This window comes from Telmatherina bonti (assembly GCF_933228915.1).
Source record: "Telmatherina bonti genome assembly, chromosome: 6".
Lineage (NCBI taxonomy): Eukaryota > Metazoa > Chordata > Actinopteri > Atheriniformes > Telmatherinidae > Telmatherina > Telmatherina bonti.
The window spans coordinates 43,124,396-43,137,630 of record NC_136624.1 but is presented as its reverse complement, the minus strand read 5'-3'; the positions used below and the strand labels follow the sequence as shown (position 1 = coordinate 43,137,630).

At 42.2% G+C, this 13,235-nt stretch overlaps 1 protein-coding gene across 1 annotated transcript; it reads left to right on the top strand.

The window, feature by feature from the left end:
- The first annotated feature begins 286 nt into the window (after nt 1–286).
- Nucleotides 287–11,015, top strand: tfe3b (transcription factor binding to IGHM enhancer 3b). The gene is made up of 9 exons (XM_079242297.1): nt 287–422; nt 5,239–5,461; nt 6,277–6,501; nt 6,826–6,921; nt 7,476–7,587; nt 7,679–7,735; nt 7,884–7,959; nt 8,093–8,258; nt 9,307–11,015. Exons 2-9 carry the CDS (start codon nt 5,270–5,272, stop codon nt 9,757–9,759), a joined length of 1,377 nt encoding a protein of 458 aa, XP_079098423.1. The 5' UTR covers nt 287–422; nt 5,239–5,269; the 3' UTR covers nt 9,760–11,015.
- Nucleotides 11,016–13,235: the final 2,220 nt, after the last annotated feature.

The following is a 13,235-nucleotide window of genomic DNA, read 5'->3' as shown; positions in this document are numbered from 1 at the left end:
AAGATGGAATAAGATGAAATCAGATGAATTAAGATGGTATAAGATGAATTAAGACTGAATAATATTAAATCAGATTAATGAACGTGGAATAAGATGAATTAAGATTAAATCACATGAAATAAGATTAAATCAGAATTAACATGGAATAAGATTAAATCAGATTAATTAAGATGAAATCAGATGACATTTGCAGAGCTACTCGTGCTTTTTATTGAAAAACTAAACTATTGACAGCTGCTTGACAACTTCCGGGATAACTCTGCGTGCGTGATGACGTCAGCCCGTCGCCCAAGCGTAAACAAGCGTCATGTAATGGCTAGCGACTGTTAAGTTTGTAATCGCCTACATAAAGAAATGGCAAATAGAAAGAAGAACTCGTGGAATTTGTGGCTTTGATAACTTTAAAAGAATTATTTTTCATGGTATGTATGTTTGTTTCATATAAATTCTATTTGAAGCTGAACAGCAGTAGCTATTGTGCAATAGAGTGGCGCTAGCTAGCTTTCAAGCTAAGCTGCAACTTCCTGTTTTTACTTTGACCCGTTTGTTTTTCTGCTCCAATCTCTGACCTGTACTTAAGTAACTGTCCCTTCTAGTTGGCTTCCAGGACAATCTGTTAAGAGTTTGTAATGTAAATACCGGCGTCTACCAGTGTGTGTTATTGGCTCTTTGCAGCGGGCCTGTTAGCAGCAGCTGCTAACTGCTAACTCATGACGCCAGACCAGAAATAGAGATTATACCTAAATAAACCTAACTAGATAACCCTAACCCAGAGCCAGAAATAGAGATTATAACTAAATAATACTAACTAGATAACCATAACTAAACAGACCTAACTAGGTAACCCTAACCCAGAGTCAGAAATAGAGATTATAACTAGATAACCCTAACTTTAACTAGATAACCCTAACCCAGAGTCAGAAATAGAGATTATAACTAGATAACCCTAACCCGGAGTCAGAAATAGATTATAACTAGATAACCCTAACTTTAACTAGATAACCCTAACCCAGAGTCAGAAATAGAGATTATAACTACATAACCCTAACTTTAACTAGATAACCCTAACCCAGAGTCAGAAATAGAGATTATAACTAGATAACCCTAACTTTAACTAGATAACCCTAACCCAGAGCCAGAAATAGAGATTATAACTAAATAATACTAACTAGATAACCATAACTAAACAGACCTAACTAGGTAACCCTAACCCAGAGTCAGAAATAGAGATTATAACTAGATAACCCTAACCCAGAGTCAGAAATAGATTATAACTACATAACCCTAACTTTAACTAGATAACCCTAACCCAGAGTCAGAAATAGATTATAACTAGATAACCCTAACTAGATAACCCTAACCCAGAGCCAGAAATAGAGATTATAACTAAATAATACTAACTAGATAACCATAACTAAACAGACCTAACTAGGTAACCCTAACCCAGAGTCAGAAATAGAGATTATAACTAGATAACCCTAACTTTAACTAGATAACCCTAACCCAGAGTCAGAAATAGAGATTATAACTAGATAACCCTAACTTTAACTAGATAACCCTAACCCAGAGTCAGAAATAGAGATTATAACTAGATAACCCTAACTTTAACTAGATAACCCTAACCCAGAGTCAGAAATAGAGATTATAACTAGATAACCCTAACCCGGAGTCAGAAATAGATTATAACTAGATAACCCTAACTTTAACTAGATAACCCTAACCCAGAGTCAGAAATAGAGATTATAACTACATAACCCTAACTTTAACTAGATAACCCTAACCCAGAGTCAGAAATAGAGATTATAACTAGATAACCCTAACTTTAACTAGATAACCCTAACCCAGAGCCAGAAATAGAGATTATAACTAAATAATACTAACTAGATAACCATAACTAAACAGACCTAACTAGGTAACCCTAACCCAGAGTCAGAAATAGAGATTATAACTAGATAACCCTAACCCAGAGTCAGAAATAGATTATAACTACATAACCCTAACTTTAACTAGATAACCCTAACCCAGAGTCAGAAATAGAGATTATAACTAGATAACCCTAACTTTAACTAGATAACCCTAACCCAGAGTCAGAAATAGAGATTATAACTAGATAACCCTAACCCAGAGTCAGAAATAGAGATTATAACTAGATAACCCTAACTTTAACTAGATAACCCTAACCCAGAGTCAGAAATAGAGATTATAACTACATAACCCTAACTTTAACTAGATAACCCTAACCCAGAGTCAGAAATAGAGATTATAACTAGATAACCCTAACTTTAACTAGATAACCCTAACCCAGAGTCAGAAATAGAGATTATAACTAGATAACCCTAACTTTAACTAGATAACCCTAACCCAGAGTCAGAAATAGAGATTATAACTACATAACCCTAACTTTAACTAGATAACCCTAACCCAGTCAGAAATAGAGATTATAACTACATAACCCTAACTTTAACTAGATAACCCTAACCCAGAGTCAGAAATAGAGATTATAACTAGATAACCCTAACTTTAACTAGATAACCCTAACCCAGAGTCAGAAATAGAGATTATAACTAGATAACCCTAACTTTAACTAGATAACCCTAACCCAGAGTCAGAAATAGAGATTATAACTAGATAACCCTAACTTTAACTAGATAACCCTAACCCAGAGTCAGAAATAGAGATTATAACTAGATAACCCTAACTTTAACTAGATAACCCTAACCCAGAGCCAGAAATAGAGATTATAACTAAATAATACTAACTAGATAACCATAACTAAACAGACCTAACTAGGTAACCCTAACCCAGAGTCAGAAATAGAGATTATAACTAGATAACCCTAACCCAGAGTCAGAAATAGAGATTATAACTAGATAACCCTAACTTTAACTAGATAACCCTAACCCAGAGTCAGAAATAGAGATTATTACTAGATAACCCTAACTTTAACTAGATAACCCTAACCCAGAGTCAGAAATAGAGATTATAACTACATAACCCTAACTTTAACTAGATAACCCTAACCCAGAGTCAGAAATAGAGATTATAACTAGATAACCCTAACTTTAACTAGATAACCCTAACCCAGAGCCAGAAATAGAGATTATAACTAAATAATACTAACTAGATAACCATAACTAAACAGACCTAACTAGGTAACCCTAACCCAGAGTCAGAAATAGAGATTATAACTAGATAACCCTAACCCAGAGTCAGAAATAGAGATTATAACTAGATAACCCTAACTTTAACTAGATAACCCTAACCCAGAGTCAGAAATAGAGATTATTACTAGATAACCCTAACTTTAACTAGATAACCCTAACCCAGAGTCAGAAATAGAGATTATAACTAGATAACCCTAACTTTAACTAGATAACCCTAACCCAGAGTCAGAAATAGAGATTATAACTAGATAACCCTAACCCAGAGTCAGAAATAGATTATAACTACATAACCCTAACTTTAACTAGATAACCCTAACCCAGAGTCAGAAATAGAGATTATAACTAGATAACCCTAACTTTAACTAGATAACCCTAACCCAGAGTCAGAAATAGAGATTATAACTAGATAACCCTAACTTTAACTAGATAACCCTAACCCAGTCAGAAATAGAGATTATAACTACATAACCCTAACTTTAACTAGATAACCCTAACCCAGAGTCAGAAATAGAGATTATAACTAGATAACCCTAACTTTAACTAGATAACCCTAACCCAGAGTCAGAAATAGAGATTATAACTAGATAACCCTAACTTTAACTAGATAACCCTAACCCAGAGTCAGAAATAGAGATTATAACTAGATAACCCTAACTTTAACTAGATAACCCTAACCCAGAGTCAGAAATAGAGATTATAACTAGATAACCCTAACCCAGAGTCAGAAATAGAGATTATAACTAGATAACCCTAACTTTAACTAGATAACCCTAACCTGCTCAGCAGCAGTTCCAACCATCTCTAAACCAGGCGGATGTAATCAGTTCTGCCGCAGGTAGACCAGTCTGTCGGTGAAAAAGCCTGTTCTAAATGCATCGATAGATCCAAACAGATGACTTCTACTTCACCTCTACTCTACTTCTATTTTACTTCTACTTTACTTCTCTACTTCTACTTTACTTCTCTACTTCTACTTTACTTCTATTTTACTTCTACTTTACTTCACTACTTCTACTTTACTTCTCTACTTCTACTTTACTTCCCTACTTCTACTTCTCTACTTCTACTTTACTTCTATTTTACTTCTACTTTACTTCACTACTTCTATTTTACTTCTACTTTACTTCACTACTTCTACTTTACTTCACTACTTCTACTTTACTTCTATTTTACTTCACTACTTCTGCTTTACTTCTCTACTTCTATTTTACTTCTACTTTACTTCACTACTTCTACTTTACTTCTCTACTTCTACTTTACTTCACTACTTCTACTTTACTTCACTACTTCTACTTTACTTCTCTACTTCTACTTCACTACTTCTACTTTACTTCACTACTTCTACTTTACTTCTCTACTTCTACTTTACTTCACTACTTCTACTTTACTTCTATTTTACTTCTACTTTACTTCACTACTTCTACTTTACTTCACTACTTCTACTTCACTACTTCTACTTTACTTCACTACTTCTACTTTACTTCTCTGCTTCTACTTTCTACATCTCTGCACACGTCCATGGTTCATACAATAGCATCAAAACGTGTTCTACTCGCCGCCTTCCAGCGAGGTATCAGTCGTATCACATTGATCACATTTAATTGATTACAGAGAGCAAAGTCAAAGAAGTAATGGTCGTGTCGATCAGAAAATAATTATATCAAAGCTTTAAGAGGAAAAACGTTATCCTGGTTTGCTGGCAGTCCACTTGGAGTGCATCAATACAACAAATTAAAGAGAATATTAAAATAATTTCATAAGGTGAACAGGTTTTCAGAGGCATGTCAGGGTCTTGTCTGTCGCTGAAAGAACTCCTCGTCGCTCTTCCAGCCCTGTCGTCGTAACGCCTGCATGCTTCCTGAAGAAGAGCAAAGGGTTTGATCCATTATCATGCATTCCAAAGGAATAAAATCTTCGGTGTAAATTATCAGTCTGATCATAACACACTGGTAATTTCACGTCTTTAACAGGATTCCCAACTTTCACCCGAAGGTTTCAGATCAGCTGCTTTACATTTCAGTCTGAGGCATTTAAAAATCCCAACACTGAGGGGAAACTCTGCTCTGTTTTCCAGGTGCGTCTCTAAATCCTGACTTTTCGCCACCATGTCATCACGTGTGTTGCTACGGCAACAGCTGATGCGCGAGCAAGCCCAGGAGCAGGAGCGGCGCGAGGCGCAGCTGCAGGCCTCTGCGTCACAGCTCCGAGCCGCCGAGTCCACTCCAGCCATTTCCGTCACCCTGCTCCCAAACGCAGCGCGGCCGCCGCCGGCCCAGGTGCCGGTGGAGGTGCTGAAAGTAAGAATTTGTGCAAACCGAGTCTAAAGGAGTTGGGAAGCTTTGCCAAGTGGAACTTTAAACGAAGTGAAAATATTGCAGATATTTGTAATGAATTTCTACACTGGAGTAAACTGATAACAGGGTTACAATCTGACAGGGTTTTTTTTACTTCTGACTTTAGAAAAATCATGTTAATTTTAAATTAGATGAAAATAAAACTCCCAGTAAATTATGTTCAAGGCCTTTTGTATTCTCACCTGTTATTCTGGCAGCTCGTCGCCTGCAGGAGGATTTCTGCAGCGCGGAAAGTCCGTTTTTATTACGCTTGATGTCGGACTTCAGGGTGGGTTTTACTACCTGTGTTGTGTAAAGTGTGTGTGTGTGTGTGTGTGTGTAAAGTGTGTGTGTGTGTAAAGTGTGTGTGCAGGTGGGCGTGTTTAGCTGGAGAAGGTTTCATCAGGAAGTCCGAACACTTCCACATGCCGTTAAAGATGCGGTCTGAGCAGATGTTGCAGACAAACTGGGAAACGATGATGGTGCAGCGCGTTCCACTGCAGAATCAGCTGTTTTTACTGCAGCTCCTCTGGATGTTTTTAAATCTGCTGTCATGTCTGCCTCGTTTCCAGTTGACCTAATTAATCACTGAATGTGTCTCTTCCTAATTTAACCAAACTTTCCCAGCTGGTTGAAGGTGTTGCTGGAATCATAGCTGAAAAGTTAAAGAACATAGAAATACATTTTGCACAGCTTCCCAACTTCTTCACTGCTGCATGCTTTTTGTCTGATACAGTTGGTTTGTGTCAGAATCTGAACTTAACCCTTTACATGTTCAGGTGCAGACCCACCTGGAGAACCCCACCAAGTACCACATCCAGCAGGCGCAGAGGCAACAAGTCAAGCAGTACCTGTCCACCACTTTGGGGAACAAGGCAGTTAGTCAAACCCTCGGTGCATCCCCCGTCCCACAGTCCAGTTCTGCTCCTGAAGTTGCACCAGCTGCCAGCAGCGCCCCCAACAGTCCCATGGCCCTACTTAACATTGGCTCCAACAAGGAGGAAGTATGGGAAATCCTGATGCTACTCTGTGTGGCTTTTACTGTGCTTGTTACACAACCCTGTAACCTTTCAGGACGATTTGAGGAAGTTAAATGTTGAGTTCTTTGCTTTGTTGGAGCTGACGCTCATACCGTAAAGATGCAGGCCTTTTGACACCACGCGTGTTGGTCTGCTGTCACAGTAAGGCCATAAATACCACACATGCAGGTCTTCACTTGGTTCGCATGTTGAAATGAAGCCACTTCGTACCGCTGCACGACACAATATGTATGATTATATTTTAATGTAACGGGGGGGTGGGGGGTTTCACTCTTCTGATTTATCCAGATTGACGATGTGATTGACGACATCATCAGTCTTGAATCCAGTTTTAATGACGACATCATTACATTGATCGACTCAGGTCTTCAGCTGCCTAACACGGTATGAAAACTCTTTATTTCTCAGAATAAGTCCTTCGTTTTAAACATTTCCTCCACTGTTTCCACCTTCCAGTCCTAGTGCTTTTCCTATCAATGTGTGGTGTCTTCCTGAAGTTGTGGAAATAATTCCACATTTCTGGTACTTAGTCACTGTTTGTCATACAAGTGTCTCTGGGTAAAACTATCAGGGGATGCAAGACAAGGTGCATTATGCTGAAATAACTGGTAGGAAAGACAGCTTGTCTACGTTTTTCTGCCTAAAAACAAAAAGAAAATGATGATTCTGGTGATGTTTTGGAGGAGAAGAAAGAGACAAACAGTGAGGTAATCACAGGTTTAACCCATCTACAGCATATTTAATTTACTGTTACTGAAAAGATTTTGTTCTGTCTTAAATGACATGGATGGGAAGCTTGTTGTCGTGCCTGATGTCTTTTATTTGTTTGTGTGCTGTTGTTAATCTCATGGCAAAGGTTTTGCTCACATGTAGAGCAGGAAAAGTTGATTGAAGGTTTTTCTACAGTTTCTGACTATTTGCTGATGTTGTCGTTGTAGCTCCCGGGGAATTTGTTGGACGTCTACCACAGCCCTGGAATGGCAGCTCCCACGCTTACCGTCAGCAACTCCTGCCCTGCTGATCTTCCAAAAATTAAAAGGGAAATTACCGGTGAAGAGCTTGATGGCATAAACTTTTACTTGAATCAGATTAAAAACTTTTTTTGTTCAATGAGGGTATTAAACTGTGAATAATCTCTCAGATGCAGATGCCAAAGCACTGTTGAAAGAAAGACAGAAGAAAGACAACCATAACCTCAGTAAGGCTGCGTACATACCTGGAACATCCGAACTGTGCTCAGTCTCTTCCACCCTGTTAGAGAAACAAACCATTTGGTCTTTTTGTGTGATGGTGGTCTAACCTTCCTCTCACTTGTCTCTCTGACCAACGATTTTACCTGCATGCAGTTGAGAGGAGGCGAAGATTCAACATCAACGACCGCATAAAGGAGCTGGGAACTCTGATACCAAAGTCCAATGACCCGTAAGTTTCCAAGTTAACTCGTTTCTTCTGCCCAGTCCCTTCTTTTCTAAACAGAAGTCTTACATGGATTTAGTTTCAGTATTTGTTCCCTGCAGTTGCTGTAAAAATGTCCCTTTGTCTCCTCTCCATACAGATACCACAATAATGACAGAGAAATGCGCTGGAATAAAGGCACCATTCTGAAGGCCTCGGTGGACTACATCAGGAAGCTGCAAAAGGAGCAGCAGAGATCCAAGGACATCGAGATGCGACAGAGAAAGCTGGAGCAAGCCAATCACATTCTGATGTTACGCGTCCAGGTTAGTTGGGCCTTTGAGGAGAAACCATGTGCATGAACCAATCAGCAAACTCTGGCGGTTAAAAATTAAGCCTGTGTGGAAGTGCATAAAACTGCAGTTCCCCCTTCATCCACTAGGGACTGCGAAACAGAGCAAATCCCCATTGACTCCCATGTTAAAAAGACCAACTTCACAGCAGGAATAAACAATTTTACAGCAGGAATAAACACGTTTACAGCAGGAATAAACACGTTTACAGCAGAAATAAACAAGTTTACAGCAGGAATAAACATGTTTACAGCAGGAATAAACATGTTTACAGCAGGAATAAACATGTTTACAGCAGGAATAAACATGTTTACATCAGGAATAAACATGTTCACAGCAGGAATAAACACGTTTACAGCAGGAATAAACACGTTTACAGCAGGAATAAACACGTTTACAGCAGGAATAAACACGTTTACAGCAGGAATAAACACGTTTATAGCAGGAATAAACACGTTTACAGCAGATACAAAAACATTTTAGGTTTAATAGGTCAGGTTTACCTTCATGACAACTCTGGAGCGAGTGATTTTAGTTTTTTTTCTAACTCGCCCATTTTAAAGTCATTTAATCTCGAAGTTCGGCATATTTAGGGGTGTGTCCTTTTGATTGACAGGTACCCGATCTCCCGTCTCCAGTCTTTCTGATTTGAATCCCAGTGTGTTTGCTCAAAAAATCCCTTTTAGTCATCAAAGAAGCAAGCTGGTTCGTCTAAAGATGACGGTCTCGGTCCGTTTCAAGCGGACCAACTACAGTAAGCGGACTACAAACCAAGTCCCTTCCTGCATGTGGCGTAGCATTGCATTGTGGGTAAATCCATAGCGGTGGCGTTAAGGGTTCTTTGTTTTCATTCTGATAGTAAAACTGAGTTTTATCCTGGTGGGATTCAGCCTTGAGCCGCGACGCCACCACGCCGGCTTTCCATGGATCTGCTGGTTTCGTCGCAGCTTGATGCATTAGAAGCATTCTGTCGCATGTTATTGTCAGTATTTTTACAGATACTTGCTGTTCTTCTTTTCAGGAGCTGGAAATGCAAGCTCGGCTCCACGGCCTCTCGACCTCCAGCAGCATTTCTTCTGGTCTAAGTGCCGACCCCCCCCTGCTGCAGGGGGCTCTACAGGGCGGCCAGTCGTTGCCTCCAAACACAGGAGGAGCCTCCACCCAGACTCTCCTCGGCCTCGGAGCCGGCGGACAGCCTTTGCCGGCCTCCTTCCTGTCGCCACCCTCCTCAGACTCCCCGGCGGGCGCGACCATCAGCAGCCCGCTGGACCTCGGCGGTCTGAGCTTCGCTGAGCTGGACGACGCCTCGGCATCAGCGCTCTACCCCGACGTGGGACTGGGAGACATTCTCATGGAGGACGGGTGCGCCCTGTCTCCGGAGAGGGTGGCGGAGCCGCTGTTCTCTCCTCTGTCACCAGGTGCCTCTAAAAGCAGCAGCCGCAGGAGCAGCCTTGAAATGGACGAGGACTTGTGATGAGCGGTCCGAGACCAGGATGTCAGGAAGTGCTGTCTGTCCGAACACAAGCCTATTTATAGGACTATACATGTCCACTTTAAGAGTAAGAAGAACTATAAAAAACTAAGTTAAACATTAGGTCAGGAGTAAATTCTTGAAGCTTTTTTATTGCTATTGTTCCTGTTTGGAACAGCTCAAATGATTCAGTCTTGGTTTGTAGATGAAATCTTATTAAAATGGAATATTGTATAATAGAGGCATGGGCCTAGCATTAAGAAATGATACCTTCTTAAACAGATTTTAAAGTTTATTCAGAGATATATGAGGGATTTTTAGTTTGAATTTATTAAATGCTTATTATATGTGGAGCCGAAAGCTGCGAGGTTCCTTTTGAGATCTCCTGAGATGCCAACATGTCTGTTTTATTATTTCTCCAACTGACTGGAATCAGGGTTTGTTTGTTGTCTCACCAGCAGCTACAGAAGGAATCTTTGTAAAGGGAATTGGCACATTGTGAAATACTTCCTGTACATAAGAGTATTTTATTTTGAGGGTTTTGTTGCACCTTACTTTGTGGCAGTTTCCTGAAAACTTTTGGTGTTTTTATCACCGCTGATGCAAATATTAGTCAGAAGGTAGAAAATCACTCGCTGTTGCAGCTTGTGAGCCAAAGCAGGCTTTCTTCCAGCTCCAGGTTTACAAATCAGCATTTTATTTTTATCATTTTTAAATATATTTACTCAATAGATAGAAATGCAGTTGTTCTTCTTTTACCACAGTACTGTAGTTTGTTACATCTGTTTTGATACCTGATAGGTGATCAGTGGTTTTTCATGACTAAAACCTGTTGTCCGTATCTCCTTTAGGCTCACTGAAGGACTTTTTATCTGTTGGCATGTTCTAAGGTTTTGGATGATCAAATGTCTAATAATGCAGTCCTGCTCGTTGTGGAGGGCTTTCACTCGCTGTAAAAACCACTAGTCTGGCCTTTTAATGATAATAATGGAGGACTGTTGGGTGAAACTTTCAGTGCAAATGTAGAATTTAATTTGTGTTTTTAACACGGACGTAGCGGTGTTCTCCACCATGAACCTCGATGGCAGTTTGCACACTGACTGGTTGTACTGGTTTGTCCTCGGCAACCCAGCCGCTGCTCTCCGCTACATTAACCCCGTCTTGTCCAGATGTATATTTGAGTGCTGACATCGTTCACGTTCAGCGTCTTCTCACAAGTTTGCTTTCAGAGGATTTTAACAATAAACTGTCTGTTCATGTGTGGATGTGGATCTTTCTTCTTCGGTGGGAAAGCGTGTGAGAGGTTTCCATGGTGAGGTCCAGGCACCTGATGCCACAGAGGGGGCAGCCGCAACAGGAAGAGCTCAGGGACCCGACACATACGTTACAAAGGGCGTGATCTCCCAGTGGAGACATCGCAAAGAAGGGTTGCCCCAGAGCTTTGAAAAACAACCTCCTCCAACCGCAAACTGGAGTCAGCTGTTCAAAATGCCTGAACCTCTTAGTCAACCCGCTGGTCGGCAGTCATCTCTGCATAGTCAACACCCAAATGAACAGCAGTGACGGGAGCACGCAACAGGCAGTCAGCTACCAAGTTATCCACGTGGCGAATGTCAGTAGTAAACTCAGAAATCGACAAAAGGTGTCGTTGTTGTCGTGCCGACCACGGCTCAGAGGTTTTAGCCATGGCGAAGGTAAGCGGTTTGTGGTCCACAAAAGCGGTGAAATCACGGCCCTCCAACAGAAACCGGAAATGATGTGTCACAAGGAAAAGGGCCAACAGCTCTCTGTCAAAGGCACTGTACCTCCTCTCTGAGTCCCGCAGCTTTTTACTAAAAAAGGCCAGTTGCTGCCAGGACCCATCCACCCACTGCTCACAAACCACACCAACTGCATTGTCCGATGCATCTGTGGTGAGAGCTACAGGTGCAGCGGGATCAGGATGCGCCAACATAGCTGCGCTGGCAAGCACCTTCTTGGCATCGTCAAAGGCGCGTAACCTCTCTGGGGTCCACTCGATGGTCTGGTCACCCTTCTTGCCGCGCAATGCCTCATATAAAGGGTGCATAATGTGGGATGAAGCAGTTGTAAAAATTCACCATGCCCAAAAATTCCTGCAAGGGTTTCACAGCAGAAAGGCGTGGAAAAGCAGAAACTGTTTTGACCTTTGCGGGAAGTGGCACAGCCCCCAGTCGTGACACACGATGTCCCAAGAAATCAATCTCTGACAGTCCAAACTGGCACTTTGCAGGGTTGACAATTAGGCCATGTTCACTGAGGCATCTGAAAAGTTGAAGGTGTGACAAGTGATCCTCTTCAGAAGCACTTGCCACCAGGATGTCGTCCAAATACACAAACAAGAAGGGCATGTCCCGCAGCACAGAATCCATCAGGCGTTGGAACGTCTGTGCTGCTCCCTTCAAGCCAAACGGCATCCTCAAAAACTCAAAGAGCCCAAAAGGAGTTATCACTGCCGTCTTGGGGATGTCATTAGGATGGACCGGGACCTGGTGATAACCACGCACCAAATCCACTTTGGAGAAAATGCAAGCCCCTGCAAGGTGTGCAGAAAAATCCTGAATGTGTGGGACAGGGTATCTGTCATTGGTCGTAGCGTTGTTCAAGCGCCGAAAATCCCCACATGGGTGCCAACCCCCGTCAGCTTTGGGGGCCATATGCAGGGGTGAAGCCCACGGACTGTCAGAGCAGCGCACAATACCCAGCCATTCCACGTTGGCAAACTCCTTAGCGATGGCCAACTTGGCAGCATCCAAACGGCGCGCAGTGTGCAAACTGGAGGCCCGACCGTGGTGATGTAATGCTCAACCCCATGCGTAGTCACCGCAGCTGAGAACGCAGGAACTGTAAGCGAGGGGAGCTCGGCGAGGACATAAAAAATCTGCACCCAGAATAGGAATTGACACAGCAGCCACAACAAAGTCCCAGGTAAACACACGACCACAAAAACGTACAGTCATGGACCTGACACCGTAAGTGCGGATCGGAGTACCATTAGCAGCGTCCAACGGCGGTTCATGTCCATCTCCTGATGAGTCCGCTGAAGAAGGAGGCATGATGGTCCGCTGCGCTCCTGAGTCCACAAGGAAACGACGTCCCAAGGCACTGTCCTCAATGAAAAGCAGCTTATCGTTTCCACCGGTGCACGATGCTTCTAGCGAGCACCGGCCGGTCCGTTTCCCTGGAAGGTGCACAACGGTGAGCCTTCAGTCCAATTGGTGATGGTCAAATCACAGGTTGCCCTCCTTCTTCCGACAATCCGTGACTGCAGCCACACCCGCGACGTCCTCCTCCAGCGTTCCTAGCAACAGTGCGTAAACAGACAGATGGCGGGACGCCAGTAAAAGCCTGTCTGCCTCTTCAGCCAAACTCCAGTAGTCCTTCGTGCGGATCAGGGGCGAGCTGGCCAGCGCGGTACGCACCGGGGCGGAAGCTGATACAGAAACAGGTGGGTGAAAAGA

Bases quoted from the DNA above. Each gene is read 5' to 3' on its own strand.
- tfe3b (XM_079242297.1), top strand. From the start codon at position 5,270: ATGTCATCACGTGTGTTGCTACGGCAACAGCTGATGCGCGAGCAAGCC. The intron at 6,502-6,825 runs GTATGGGAAATC...TGATTTATCCAG, and splicing joins TTGGCTCCAACAAGGAGGAA to ATTGACGATGTGATTGACGA. The intron at 8,259-9,306 runs GTTAGTTGGGCC...TCTTCTTTTCAG, and splicing joins TTCTGATGTTACGCGTCCAG to GAGCTGGAAATGCAAGCTCG.